At 35.1% G+C, this 15,253-nt stretch overlaps 1 protein-coding gene across 1 annotated transcript in view; it reads left to right on the top strand.

Annotated features, from left to right (window-relative positions):
- CFAP20DC (CFAP20 domain containing) overlaps positions 1-14,861 on the top strand; it is a 73,331-nt gene extending 58,470 nt beyond the window's left edge. The window contains exons 17-18 of the mRNA XM_068409502.1: positions 9,280-9,371; positions 14,749-14,861. Coding sequence (XP_068265603.1) covers positions 9,280-9,371; positions 14,749-14,861 — 205 coding nt within the window. The remainder of the gene's footprint in view (positions 1-9,279; positions 9,372-14,748) is intronic.
- The last annotated feature ends 392 nt before the right edge of the window (positions 14,862-15,253 follow it).

The raw sequence follows: 15,253 nt of genomic DNA, 5'->3' as shown, positions 1-15,253 counted from the left end.
CAGTTATTTTACTCATCCACAAAATCGAGTAATTTGCAATAGGTCTCCCAGTCATTAATCTGAATTAGCTAAGTTCTGCTGCATTTGTCAGGCTATAATATGCATGAAAAAGAACATGACAAAAGAAGCAAATGGCACAGGAAACATCTAATTGAAAAGGTTACAATTTTTAATTGTGATGGTAAAAAGCTTAGCTGCAGAAAGGTTGTTGAGGACCAAGTGGATAACATGTAAAAGCTTGTTAAAATAATCAAAAAATGTCTTTCCCTTGTATGGGAATCTGAGAACATGAAAAAGTGGCAGCATATACACTAAGGGTTTGAATATGAAACATGGCAAATGCTTCCAAACATGCTGTTGCATCTATGTTAATATAAGGTAGTTTCTCTCTCCTTCAGTGCTCAGTTAAACTGTCACTATGCCCCATTGCCAGGGTGTCTTCTTCCAGGGGATCTCCAGTGCTTACGGATGACAAGACACTTCAGTCCAGCCACAAGCCAGCATCTAAGGTCTGAGTCCAACTTCTGACAACTCTTAGAGCCTTGGGATTTTAGGGTAGTTCATAGGGCAGGCAAACTTCCAAATAGGTTTATACTAGATGTATTGTTCACTTTTCTGGAGAGAAAAGCTTACTATCACTAACCAGCCCCCCATTTATGGAAATATATGTTATTCCTCTGTCCTCCTTCTGAACTGGAAGCTTATTTAAATACAGACAAATCAGGCTCCTTGACTGACGTCCCATATGCATACATTTCCTTACAGAGCAAAACCGTCTGGGTCTCCAAGGGCACAAATGCCCACACCTCCCTTTCCTGCTATTCCAGTATCATTTGTGCGAGAGTATTGGTTTTGATTCCTTTATGTTATTTTACGTTTGTTTTTGACAAAACTTGATGTTTTTGAAGAATTAAACTGAGGTAGCATACTGCTCACTTTGTGGTGATGATTAAGTTTCCAGCTTCATGCTGTACCATTCATTACATTAATATACTGAAAGGTCAGAGTTTTCTTGCATACAGGTTTGTTGGGTTTTTTTTTTTACTTTTCTGAAAAAGAAAGGTAGTTTTCACAGACTAGGAACATTCAACAGCATCACCTTTAACAAGTTTGATAATATTAAAGTTAGTGCTCTGTTGAGTCATGTCTCTCCATTGATTTGTAAAAGCCCTCTGGCTCTATGTCATGCGTTAAAAGTTAAATAGGGTGCAGTCTACATCCAGGATGCACAGAACAGTAAAATGCTGTTAGTGGCTGGCTGTGGGGAAAAGCAATTACTTTAATTGTGTTGTGTTTAATTGCATTAAAAACTCGTTAGGTACGAGATTCAGGTGTTTCCTGAACTAGTGGAATATTAAAATATAATTTTTAAAATGAATGGTTTATTTGTTAAAAACATGTAAAAAAGGAAGCACACCCTACCTAACAGATGCTTCATTAAATGTGGAAAACCATTTGGTTCACTGATCAATGACTATATGATGTAGTTATTAGAATTTACTTGCTTAAGATTAGCTTGTGAAGGAATTTTAACACACCTTTGCAAATTCATTACTTCCAATATATACAGCTGATCTTCTGGTAAACAAATCAAAACTAGCAAAGAAGAAAGGGCTAGTATTTTACTTAAATTAGATGATAAAACACTGGTTTTCTTTGCTAGTGTCGTTTATATTGCTAGCGAATATTGAGGCTATAATCTAGCCAGCAAGCCAACATGGTGATGAACTACAGGGTTAGTCTTTAAGTAAATTCCAATGTTACTGTTAGCTTCATGTATTTAACTGCAAAACATTGACCAAATAGCACAATATATTAATTACTAAGCCGTTAAACCTCCAAATTCAGGTCATTCATATTTTTAGACTCATGTAGGTGACTCTGTATGTTTTTAATAACCTGCACAAATTTATCATTTGAATTTGATAATGAAAGAAAAACAGTCAAACTTTCAGCTAATACCAGTCAGAATCATTATATGGTATGCACCTGTAGTAGCACCTCACACTGTCTAAATATCTTGTTTATTAAGTAGAATTCACATTTCCTTTGTTATTCTTTGATCTAATCTAGCCCCCATAAGCCAACTCATTTCCAAATTTAAGACTTTAAGAGGAGCAGATTCAAGTCTTCCATGCACAGTTGCAATTGTACTTTTTATGATCTCTTTTTTAGTTACTAAATTGAAAATTAACTAACTTAGTTCATTGAAAATTAAATATCTTAGTTTTTAAGGAGGTCTCTCTACCTCAATTAGAAGTATGGTATTTGGCAGGCTGGACTTGCTGAAGTGGTTTGGAGGAAGGAAAAAGGCATTCTGTAAACATGCTCGAGATTTTCTAAATCTTAGTGCTAGCAAAAAATAGAAAGTTCCAGTAAGGCATACAGTAAATGAAGATATTATGTATTAGGGATGGGATGAATCTGTCACTTTGACGGATTGTGAGGCAAAGAACAGATTAAGAGATTACTCATAGTCAGAATGCAGCTCACTGTGAAAAATGTGCAGGAAATGGTAAGTGTTGGTTTGTGCTGATTTAATGGTATTTTGAAACTACAATAACACTCCAGGAGAATAGTGCCATGTAGCTCATGGCTTGCATTTTTTGAATCATCAATGTATTGCTGGATTGCCCTTAAATACTTAGGATGTTTCTTTTTAAAACAGAGCTTTCAATTCATGCAGTCATATGGACATGTATATTTATGTTAATTTTACAAGATTTTTATTAAAATGTGCATTCAAAAATCCTTGATTTGTATGTATAAGTATACTCTGCATTCTTTTGGTAGTATATCTTCTGTATACTCACTGAGTTTTCCATTATAAAGATACGGTTTTTCCCACCTGGAGCTGAGTAGCACTAAACAGTTTTTGATGTATAAATTAATATTGAATGTTTCTTGGTTATGGTATACTTATTTAAGAACTTTAAGAATGTTCAAAATTTTGAAATTGTTTGACGCATTTTAGATAATGGACAATTTAAGACTAAGACGACTTCACAATTACTAGAGACATATCACAGAATCACAGAATCACAGAATGTTAGGGATTGGAAGGGACCTCGAAAGATCATCTAGTCCAATCCCCCTGCCGGAGCAGGATTGCCTAGACCATATCACACAGGAACGCGTCCAGGCGGGTTTTGAATGTCTCCAGAGAAGGAGACTCCACAACCTCTCTGGGCAGCCTGTTCCAGTGTTCGGTCACCCTCACCGTAAAGAAGTTTTTCCTCATATTTATGTGGAACCTCCTGTGTTCCAGCTTGCACCCATTGCCCCTTGTCCTGTCAAGGGATGTCACTGAGAAGAGCCTGGCTCCATCCTCATGACACTTGCCCTTTACATATTTATAAACATTAATGAGGTCACCCCTCAGTCTCCTCTAAGCTAAAGAGACCCAGCTCCCTCAGCCTCTCCTCATAAGGGAGATGTTCCACCCCCTTAATCATCTTCGTGTAGTATATGTATATATGTGTATATATATATATATAAAATATGTAGTAGCAAGACCTGAAATTTGATTCCAGTATGGTTGCATTTTGTACATAACGCAAACACATCTTACTGTTAATAGCCTTCATAAGTCCTTGCTTCACTACTGAAACTATTATTGAAGGGTTTCTTTCTACAGAAATGCTTCTATTAAAAAAACCCTCCCATTACGCGTACATCATTAATATAGTACAAAGCAGAACACAAATAAGTGTGTATAGGTAATCTGATTTAAGTGAATGAAGTTACACATATGCGTGACGTTCAGCAGGTATGTAAATAATCAAAAGTTCAGATCTGCTAATCTAGAGGAACCTGAGAAGGAATACATGCTCCAAAACAGATGTAGCAGGGAATAGGTGAGGGGTGTTACAAAGCTAGGTGACTTTTTATTGATTTATCTAAGAACTGAGTTAGTCTCTAACAACTTTTCTTAAATAGATATAATTAAAAATCCAAATAAGTGAGAAAAATAAGTCTTCATCTTATCTGAATTGAATATTCAGACTATACTGAACCATACTTCTGTTATGAGCTGGCACTTTCCATTCAGTGGATCATGGTAAGGTATTACTTATTCACTTTGAGCATTTGCAGTAGAATTTGCTTCATGTGGTATTAAATATTACTAATAGGACAGAAGTATGTTCTGAGACTTTAGTGGATAGTTGCACAAGATGTCAAGAATTCATCCTTTTTTCCTTAAAATATTTTTGTACTCTTGATTCATACATTGGCATTCTCTGGCCCTCCAGAGAAATGCGGTAAAGTATTCTATCTCATTTCACAGCAATTTTAAAAATGTTTATACTGAATGTTTTACCATTTTCTCAGTCCAGCCAGTAGGATAAACTAAAAAGCAAAAATAAGTGTCAAAAAACAAGAGTATCAAACGTGTTCATTAAGATTTAAATCAAAACCCTCTGATTCTTCAGATTTCTGTTGATGCTAATAACTTTGATACATTGTCGTTGATAAGTCCTACTTAATAAAGCATCACTAATTTTCTCAACAGATGTTACTGATGGATGCCATTTTCTGCAAAATTTAAGATACTGTCATAAGACTGAAAATTATGTTCATAAGTCCAAAAGATTATTTTGCTTGCCATCACAGTTCAGCTATGGTGTGATATTTCAATATACGACAATTATTTTCTGAAAGTATTTTTTTAAGAAAAGACCATAATAAAACAAGATTATATAACATTTTTAAAATTATATTTTGGTATGGAGAATAGCTTTCAGAATAATGAAGAATTTCGGTGCAAGGATTAAAGGTGCATGATGCTTTGACGGTGTGTGGAAGCTATTCTGAGCCTTCATACAATGAAACTCCCAATGTCAAAAGACAGTATTTAGCATTCTGCATTGTTATCAGGAAAGCTCTACATAGTTTATTGCATGTTGATTGTATTGATTACAGCTGGAGGCATTGATAGCATAAATAGAGTGTCTTTAATTAGTCAGAATGCATGATTAGCTTTTCTGTTTTAAGGAGATAAACCAGCTTCTTAAAGAAGTTCCCCAAAAAAGTATTCTTTATTCAGTCAGAAGAAAAACATGATAAATGGGAACACAGGCCATAGTCTGCATTTCTCAGAATATTGCTGGTTGTCTCCATACTGGGCTCTACTTTTAGGCAAGGTCTACAAATTTTTCAGGATGTTTTCTTTTAACTCATACGTGCTCGCTCTCTCTCACACTCACACACACGCTCACGCTTCAGTTGCTTCCTAAAAGCAACTGCAGATTACATTGTGGAAAAGTCTATCTTGACTGCTAGACTACAGCATCTGTCAGAATTACCACTGTAATCCCACTTTTCAGAGGTTTATCAATCACTGCCAGTATTTACTCTCTGCTGCAATTTGGCCAAGAAGATTTCAGCACACATAAGATTTTTTAAAATATTTTTTTCAAGATTTTAGGAAAAGTTGATTTAGACATTGTTAAGTAGCATGTGGAAGTAATAAACCAGTTTTGAATACATATTGTGTAAAATATTTCAACCTTAAAAGTAATGTAAAGTCAACAATGAATCCCTAATATTGTAGTGTTTTGATTACTTGTCTTGGTGGGAGGGGATTGAATAGCAAAACTATTCGTTTTTCTTGGACATTGAGAGAAAAATACATGAACTGAATCTAAACTGTCTTAATAGGAAATATTAAACTTGCCACATCTCTGTTGCCTCTATCATAAATAAACACTCCTTTGCCTCCCTTTAGAACCATCAGAATCCCTAGATCTAGAGAAAATAATAATTCATCTACTAAACTAGATGCTTCAAAATAAATATAAAGATAAAACTGAACAACTCCTTTACATGAGAATTGACTGTAATAAATGAAGGACAAAATCAGAGACAAAATCTTCCAGCTACTCACAAATCATCCCATCTCTGATTGCTCAGACTTGATCTTTCAGGAAGAACTTCCAGAGATGAGACTTCAAACTAAAATTCATAAATTTTCTGAGTAATAAGAACTATTAATTTAACAGAAATACTGGTTTAATGACACATTATTACCTCCCTTCCTCAATGTTCTCTACATGAATTGTCTCTTTCTTTTCCATTGGAGGTAATTGCCTTATTATCTATCTTTCCTTCTTATTAACATCCTCTCTGCTTTCCAGGCACCAACTATTTTCTTTAGAAATTCTCTGATACATATTTCATATGAAAAACACATCTCTTTAAACTCTTCTGGTTTGTGCCATATGCTCTAAAACTTATTTACTTTTCTAACTACATTTGTTGGTCTGAGATAATTCTCTTTAGAAGCAAGCACTGTCTTTCCTCTATCCTTGCACCACTTTTGCTTCACCAATCATCTTCCTAGCAGAAATATTCTAGTTCTTCTCTGGATCTCAAACATCACTGTCTTTTAAAAAAGCGGTAGTGAATTTGGAAGAAAGGGTAGCTTGGGAAGCAGAGATGTAGATTAACACTGATAGTTCTTCCTTACCTTCTCTAAAATTGCTGCAGTTTCTCCAAGAGATTGCCTTTGCTGACATTGTGTTTCAGTGCAATTGTAGAGAATCAGGTAAGTGGTAATGCTTTGTGCTCTCCTATGAGCATGGTCAGATTCCAGTGTTAGGCTTATGTTGGCTGATTCTGAGGCAGCACAAACCACACATGCAAGTGGCAGAAATGGAAAATATATTCTACTATGTCACTGGATAATCATAGCATGCATTTAAGTGTTATTCGTAAAAACTTTTGAAGCTTTGGTGTAAACAAGGAGTCTTTGTATTCAAGGAACACAAATATGGTGAGCAACAACAGAGCGAGCTAACAATGAGATGTCTAGGCATGCATATTGCTGTGTGGATTAGTCGTACCAGTTCTCACTGGCGTTAGCTGAACAGCAGAAGAGGAGGATTGGTTGTGAAGTTGGCCATATATGTGAAAATCATATGATGGTATAAAAAAATTTTGAAGTATGTTTTTTACATATTGAAGTGATGGCAAATTCAATACCTCTTCCTTTAAATCTGCTATACTGCGTGCTGGATTTCTACACCAGCAGTTGTTTCCTGAGGCAGAAAATTAGTTTTTTCCATTTTGACTGCAAACAGATAGGTGGTTGTCCCCTGATTCACCCCAGATTATGCGTACATGCCAACAGGAGATGATGTGGAATCAATAACAAGTCCAGAAGTAGCAGAAAAACTAACAAAAAAAATAAGGCAATTGGCATATTTTAGCAATTATAATACATGACTGAGCCTTGCCAGATTTCTCTGTCAGAAGCAGATCTTACATGAGATCATCAAGGCTTTGGAGAAAGTAGAAGTACATTACCTATTTACTTGATGTTGGACAATTGAGTTGAGACAATAACAGTCTGGCAACATAAAAAAATCTGTCGGGCCTTGGAAAATTTCATCCCTTCTAGAGAAAGCCATGGATGTTAAAGTTACCTCAACAGGCTACTCTCCCAGACCTTTAGCACAGGTTTGCATGCATGATGTTTTTGTGCCAGCTGTTGGAACAGCCATGGCCAGACATAAGTTGAATCAATCCCAAACCAAGTTTAATTTGCACTGTTGTCACCAGCATGAAGCAAACATAAGGGAATTTAAAGACCCCTTTTCCCTTCCATTCCCCTTGCCTTGCAGTGAAATAGGTTGGTCAAAAAAGATGGATCTGGTTCTATGAAAATGAGATGATTTACTGAGGTCCCTTGAATTCTGTGTTCAAGTGTTAACTTGCAATTACTTAGTCTAGTTAATGGTTATATGGAAGCTTTGATGTGTTATAGCTCTTTCTGTTGAAGAGGAGAGATGGGAACTTAAGGAAACATCATCTATGCACAGTGTACAGAGTTTAGTTTCATATATGAAAAGAATTACAAGACATGGTCACCTGCACAAGGAATGTCTTAAATTTGTCACTTAGATGTGTCCTTCCAGTGCTATCTTTCTCTGATTAATAGTATAATATGAGTGACTTTTTCAGTGAAAAAATCTGCAGTTCAGTTTGCAATAAAAAGCAGTAACAATAACAATAAAAACAACTGTTCTGTTTTCCTTTCTTTGAGCTGTAACAATCAAAGACAGTGTATCATAAAGTGGCGCATGTGAAATGAACATTGAACTTTGCATGAGTGTATGACAATGTGAAAATCATTTTTAAAAGCTATCAAAAAGTAGTGTTCAGGAGTGACATAAATTGCCTATTAAATTGAATAGGTGAAGAAGGTCCATACTCCCTCCACTATGATAAACATCCCATAAAAATTTCTTTCTTTGCAGAAGCAAAATAGATATGTGACAGCTGTGATGAGAAGAGTCCTCTGTATAGTCTTGCCAGTAGCTAAAATTATGTTGTGCTCAATAACAATTTTTTTATTTATAACAAGATAACATTTTATAACAATAAAAAGTTGTTATAAGCAATTGTTTATACTGTATTTACCTAACAAAGCTTTGTTCCGATATCAACAATACTATCAACAATAACATCCTGGCTCAATCCAATGTTTCCTTCTTAAAAACACTAGAAACTGATCATATATTACTCTTAGCTCTGATCACTAATTCCACCTGTTTATTGAAAAATTTTGAAGTTAAATTAAACTGGAAAGATTAAATTATTTAATACAAAACAGCTGTCCCACAATTCATGACCACTGAACTGGTATCACACTGTTGGTGGCATCCATTTGATGTCAAAGCTCAGCTCTAACTCACCAAACATTCAGACCAGGAATGATACACAACTTGCTATGTCACCCTATTACAGGGGGCCCCACGCAGTGCCAGGTCAGTGGTAAGCAAACACATCTCTTGTGATTGTCTTTAAGCCTTTTTCCTTAGAGAGGGTAAGGATTTTTAATCAAATTGACCCTCATAGTCTCTCATCAAACACAGGTTGATCATGCCAAGTCCTTATTCCTCAGAAAAAGACTCTCATGAGTCCCATAGGCTTTCAAAGTGTAGCTCTGTGGATTATGGGTCACATCTCATGTACACCTTTTGCTGAGAGAGCTATATCAGCTGAAACCTGCAAAGCAAACCTGACTTAAAACACAGATTTTTAGCGTGAACAGAACGGGTGAAAAGGCTAAGGAAGGAAGGAAGCCTTAACATTTAAGAATTGTATTAACTGTAAAGTTTATTTTTATAATAATAAAATCCAGCTTGATTTTGTTTTATCACACTTGACAACCTGCAATTTCCTTTGAAATTTTTTTTAGTCATCAAAAGAATTAGAACAAATAGGAACACAAACTGTGCTTTTATGAATGATATTTTGATTTGTATTTTTCAGGGACTGGTTGAACGCATTCAGTCCCCCCATCATTCCTGGAAGCCAACAGCTGGAAGAGCACACTAAATCTTCAACAAATCAGAATATTCCAGGTAGGAGTTTATGAAGACAATGAAAAGGACCTGGATAGAAAGACATTTCTAAATGCTGTTTCTGTAGTGCTGGTGCTGCCTTTTCATAGTTTTCTATACTGCTACATTTTGGTTCCAAGTTCTCTTATTTATTCTTCTCAGCTCAAGCTAGTAGAGTTTTCCATGCAGTATTATTTGCCTTTGATAGAAGAATAACTTATGCAGTTGCCATTTCCTAATGTTCTGTCTCAGTACAGATTAGCTCATAAAAATGCATCTTATTTGTTTAAAGTAAGGAATATATGCTAGTGGGGATGGCAAACCTATGAAAGAAAGAACGCAAGGACTAAACATTCTTATTCAGAAGCATAATTACACTTACATTAGTGATACTTCTCTTACGAAGAAAAATTTCAGATTTAGCCGTAAGTGAAATCTCAGCGTGGTTTCCTGAGTAACGACTGTTGTCACCACCTAAAGTGTTACAGGTTTTTCTTTATTAACGGTGTTTGCTTAGAGAATGGCAAAGAACTTAGCTGTATCTGGAAAGTCAACAACAGTAGAATAAAACAAATGCCTTGTTTTCTTCAAATGCCCTTTTTTCTCATGGGTTGTCTTGGGAAACAGGGTAAATATCTACATTTTTCTTCAAGTCTGTGGAATTCAATGTGAAATCTCATAAATCTGACCTGTGTATTGAGGCTGCCCAAGGGATGAAGATGTCTCGGTGATTTACTGTCTAAAATAGATTATGCCCCTCAAATTGGGAATATTTTCATAGATGTATATTTGTAGTTGTTTATGTCAGCAAAAAAGAGTTTTGCTGTCAGGAAGGGACCTTGCTTTGAAGAATCAAATAAATAATGTGTTTTGTTAAGGGTCCTAAGTAAGCCAAAGAGAACTGGACAGTAATCTTTGAGTTAAAAGCATGTTGGATATAAATTTGTGATAGGTCTCTGAGAATTTTTTTGTTAGTATTATGAAATCCAAGGCTTGCTGCAGTAAAGCTAGAATTTCTGTAAATTTTAAAAATTGTATTATCTTTTAAAAGTTTTAAAAAGAAGTATATTTGGAAATTCGTTGGATTTCTTCTGTTATTCACACTAGAATTTCCAAACTGTTTTGTGAATTGTTCCTAAACTCGTTTTCCTTTATGCTGAAATATTTTGCATCATGTGTCCCTGATTGTACATTCGGAGAACAGGAAATCTCTATATAGCATAGCTTTTTATTTCGGCTTTTTTTTGTTGTGGCTTTACTCAATCAAATTAAATTCTAACTCATGTATATTTATGATATTTGTAATTGTGATAACTTCACACAGAAACTTTTCTGTCTCCAAATACTCCAAAAAACCTGCCATAGCGTTGAAGTGATGAAGCTTCATTTCCCCAAGAAGTTGTAGGAAGTGAGAGAATAACAAAGCCATTCCGTGACCTTCCCTCCCCAACCAGCAGAGTTTGGATTTTTTCCAGACTACTAGACACCCTTCCCTATTAAAGTAGTAGAGAAGAAGCAGAGTAATCGTAGCAGCTGTGGGTAGGGGAGGCCTGAGTGGCAAACTGAAGGGGTACCTGTACAATATACAACATCTTCAAGCAACTCCAAACCTCCCTTTCTGATTGTTTACAGTCCTTGGAAAATAATGTCCTTGCACTATATTGAAACAAAACTGACATGGTTTTGCTCACATAAAAGATACACTTAAGTGAAACACAGATCTTTGGACATAATGTGGTGGTGTGTGAAAATGCAGTGCCTTGTAATACATGCCTATCAATCAGATTAGATTGTACACATCAAACGTTTGAATCTGTGTGTTTTCCTTGATGGACTATGGCAACTAGATGGTTTGGAGTATCATTTTCAAAAGATATGCTAAATAGGTCTTGTCCTGTGATACATCTCTTGCACTGCTGAAAAATCTTTTTTTTAATTAATCACTTCACTTGAGGGTAGTTATTTGTGTGACACAAGAACTGTTTTATTACTGACGATTAAGTACCAGATCTGATGAACAAACTGAATGCTCAAACTCATTTCGGAAAATTCTGTTGCCCTACTCATTTTTTTTTTTTACATATCACATTAGAAAATTGGGAAGTGACTTATGTGTCACAAGGTTGTTTTTTGTGTGTGTGCAGTTTTCCAGTATTCCAAGTATCACAGGATAACAAAAGCGTATTATCAGTATTGAAAATCTTCAGTGAGTCATAATGTATTCAAGATATTAATTTTATCTAAAAGTATCCTTAAAGAAAAATAGATAGTATAGCATTAGTATATTTATAAAGATTTTTTTAGTTCTTCTATTTAGAAAACATCTTTAAATTGGGGCATAACTTGGGGGCGGGGAAAGGCGATTAATTTCTAAGAAAGCATTTTACTGTTTAGTTCCTTTCTTAACATTTGCACCATCCATAATACATAGTTAAATGGGGAGATACACTGAAAAGTTTCACAGGTTTCACAAGACAATCAAGAGGAAAATTTAGACTTATAAATGTGATAAATTTCCATAGATTTTTCCCTTATTGGGCATTGATATTTCTGATTTATAGACAATTTCATTTATCTTGACATAACAAGTCATACAAGAAAGTTTCCACAGTAAGTGACAAAGGCAGAGTCATAAATTCTCTGGCACTTACTTTACTGTATCTTGTTACTTGTCTTAAGATAGTGCTGTAGGAACCACAGCACTGAATAGTCGTCTTTCTTGGACTGCAGCAGCTGGCAAGTCATATGGTAACCCTGCAGTACATAATTACAGTATAGATGTGAGCACCATAGTTCAGTGTTCAAGAATCATATCAGAGAAAATATTAGCAGTGTTGTTTTCAGCGTCCCCTCTGCTGACAGCTGGTCCAGTGCAGTTGACTTATGTCAGGGTCAGAATATGATCCATTAAAGTGAGATTTGCTACAAACCATTTTCTAATATTAAAACCTAGAATACAGTGAAAATATATTTCTGTGAAAAGGGAAGCTATTTATTTTAGTTCTCCAGACCGTGGTGACTATGTAAACAGTGTTAACATAATCCAAATAACAACACAGTTATTTGTACATTTATTTCAGAGTTCAGAAAAAGCTCCATTCTTTGTTATCCAGGTTTAGACATCTTGAACAAAAGCTTTTCTCCATAAAAAAATCAGCTCCCCTGATTTCAGAGGGGCAACATTTCATTTAATATGACAGGTATTCAGAGGTACTATTTTCCATCTTCTCTCAGCTCAGAACTAAAAAATACTCTATAATGTATATCACGGACTTCAGTTTTCATTTAAAATCAAGTTATTTTCTAGCTTAAAATACTGTTTAATTTTATAGTGATTTAAGAACAAAAGCTTTGATTTTGCTTTCACCATGATATTCAAATTAAACTGCCAAGAGGTTTTTTCATGCAATCCTGAGCAGCTTCAACCCCAAAAGTGTGGATGGTGGCAGCATAAACAGCTATGGAAATTTTCTTTGAAAGTGACTTGTTTATCAGTTAATTTGGCCATGGGCACTTCATTCCTGCATATGGTCAGGCTGCACACAATATAGCATTTGAAAGTAGAAAGGTGCCTTCTAATGCAACTTACACATTAGTTGAGCCTTGTAGAAGAATGTCACTTAATTAGTACTTCTTTTTAGGAAGTAGAAGAACAGAAGTGAGGTTTTCATGTGGTTTTTTAATCTGTTCAAAACTGAATACTTCATGCTGCTGTTGGAAATCTGTTGCAACATCTAGAAATGCCTTAAAATGCATCTGGAGATATTCTGAGATGCTAAAAGAAAGAAGCCTAACTTTAAAAACAAGATACGTTTAGAAAAATAAGTTCTCTTCCTGTTCACTTGAAAATACATGAAGGAAATTATTGCTATGCAGGTAGAAATCCAGCTAGTCCTGGATGCAATCGAATTCTGATTTGGTATGAATTCAAGGCATACAGGGAAAGAGGAATACCCCTGATGAGTCTGAAGAGTTTCTTGTTCTGAAATCAAACCAGGGAGTATGTTGAGGGGCCAGTTCCAAGGTAAAGAGGGAAGATTTAAGCTTAGAGAAGAAAAGAGAATCATTTTGAAGAGAAGCATAGGCAGGGAAAAGCAAAACAATAAAAGGAAGAATTCAGTGCAAATAACACCATGGTTTCAGATTAAAATGTAAGGCTATGTGAGGGAATGAGGCATGAATACCATTTGCTTGTGTACTATGATCTGAAGTGTAGAAAAAGACATTCAGTTTATGCCTCCTTTCCACGCTGCACAATTTTTCCCAAGAGCTACCCAAACAAAATATCTCAGTTAACCTCATTTAGCTTACCAGGCCTGACGAAGTACCCACAGCAAGGAGGGCAACAATTCAGCTTTACCTTTTTACCTGTGGTTACAGTAAGAGACAGTTTCTTTCTGATGGCATTTGTTAATGCTACTGAGGAAACAAAAATGAAATCTATTCCGAAAATATAACACGCACACTTCTTCTGTATGCATTAAATGCACCAACCTACTTTGTGGTCTCTAAATAATGTAACCTAATACATTGTTGTGTGATCCTGGCTGTAAATAGATTCTGAGCGTTGTGAAACTGCTGCTGTTGGCATAACATGCCATTACTTACTATGAAGTGTTAGGGCATACAAAGCATTCAGTTTGTATTAGCAGTCTGAGAAAAAGATTAACATTTATGATGAAATTCGAGATACAGATTGAGTTCAACTGTGAATTATTTCCTTTCAAAAAGATATAGGTCATATAACTTAGATTTAGCTTGTATGAAAGACAGACAGGTTTAGAAAAGGAGCTACAATATATAAAGCATCTGTAATAGAAGTCTGTATGGCTTTATCAGTGTATTTTAGACTAAGGATTCATTTCTGTTACCTGAAAACATTCTTACATGTTATATAACTTTAGACAACCTAGATTTAAAGTTTTTGTCTGAAATAATCTTATTTCCTTTCTGATATTGAAAGCTCTTTTGTACAAATTTACCTATTTTGGACATTGAGGTAACATATTGGATACCAGACATTCAACTTATTACAGGCCTTAAGTACACACTGTCTTTGTTCATGCTAAAACATTGTTTAAGAAGGTCATTGAGAAAAATATCACTTAAGAATACTGTGATCCACTGTCAGTGGAGGTACTTCTGGGGAACTGCTCCGTTGGACTTTGTAAAGTCCAGTTGTTAAGCAAGATCTGACTGACATCATTTCACCTCAAATAAATACAAGTCTTCAGAAATATAATAAAAATGTGAATTGCTGTTATCTTGAAGGTAATTCAAAAGTCAAAAGTTTACACACTTTAAAGAAAAATTCTGTCACATCTGACAGAAAGATATTTCCATGTTATCGTCTAAGTGAATAAGAGTGATTTATTCTTACTTTTCACACTTAACACAGGTGAAGATGACCTCAATGCAGAAGAAGATGACGAAGTTTTGACTCTTTTTTATGATCCATGTCTGAACTGTTACTTTGATCCAAATTCTGGGGAGTACTATGAACTGGCATAGTCAGATCATGGGAGGATATCGTTTTGTATTCAGAGTAGGTTTATCTTTTAACTGTAAAGTGTGACTGAGCTGTATAATTTATCGTGTGACTTAAAACATGAATTAAGCAATAGTTTTACAAACGAATGTATTTTTTAAATAGTGTCTTATTTTTATAGTTTTGTATTAAGTTGTAATGCAGTGGAAAAACACATAACATAGAAGTTCCTTGTACTAAGACATTTATTTGTTAGTCTAATTTGTTTCCAATATTCAAAGGTTCTCTGTGGAAACAAATGAAGTTCAGTCAAGAGGGTTTGTGATGTTCATCTGTCAGTTATGGTTTTACTCAAATAAAATTAATGTTTGTCATTACTTGCTTACTGTGTATTTTTAATTGATTCTGAGCTATA

The sequence above is a fragment of the Nyctibius grandis genome, chromosome 10, assembly GCF_013368605.1.
Source record: "Nyctibius grandis isolate bNycGra1 chromosome 10, bNycGra1.pri, whole genome shotgun sequence".
Classification (NCBI taxonomy): domain Eukaryota; kingdom Metazoa; phylum Chordata; class Aves; order Nyctibiiformes; family Nyctibiidae; genus Nyctibius; species Nyctibius grandis.
The sequence above is the reverse complement of the archived record's forward strand: the minus strand, read 5'-3'. Positions and strand labels throughout refer to the sequence as shown.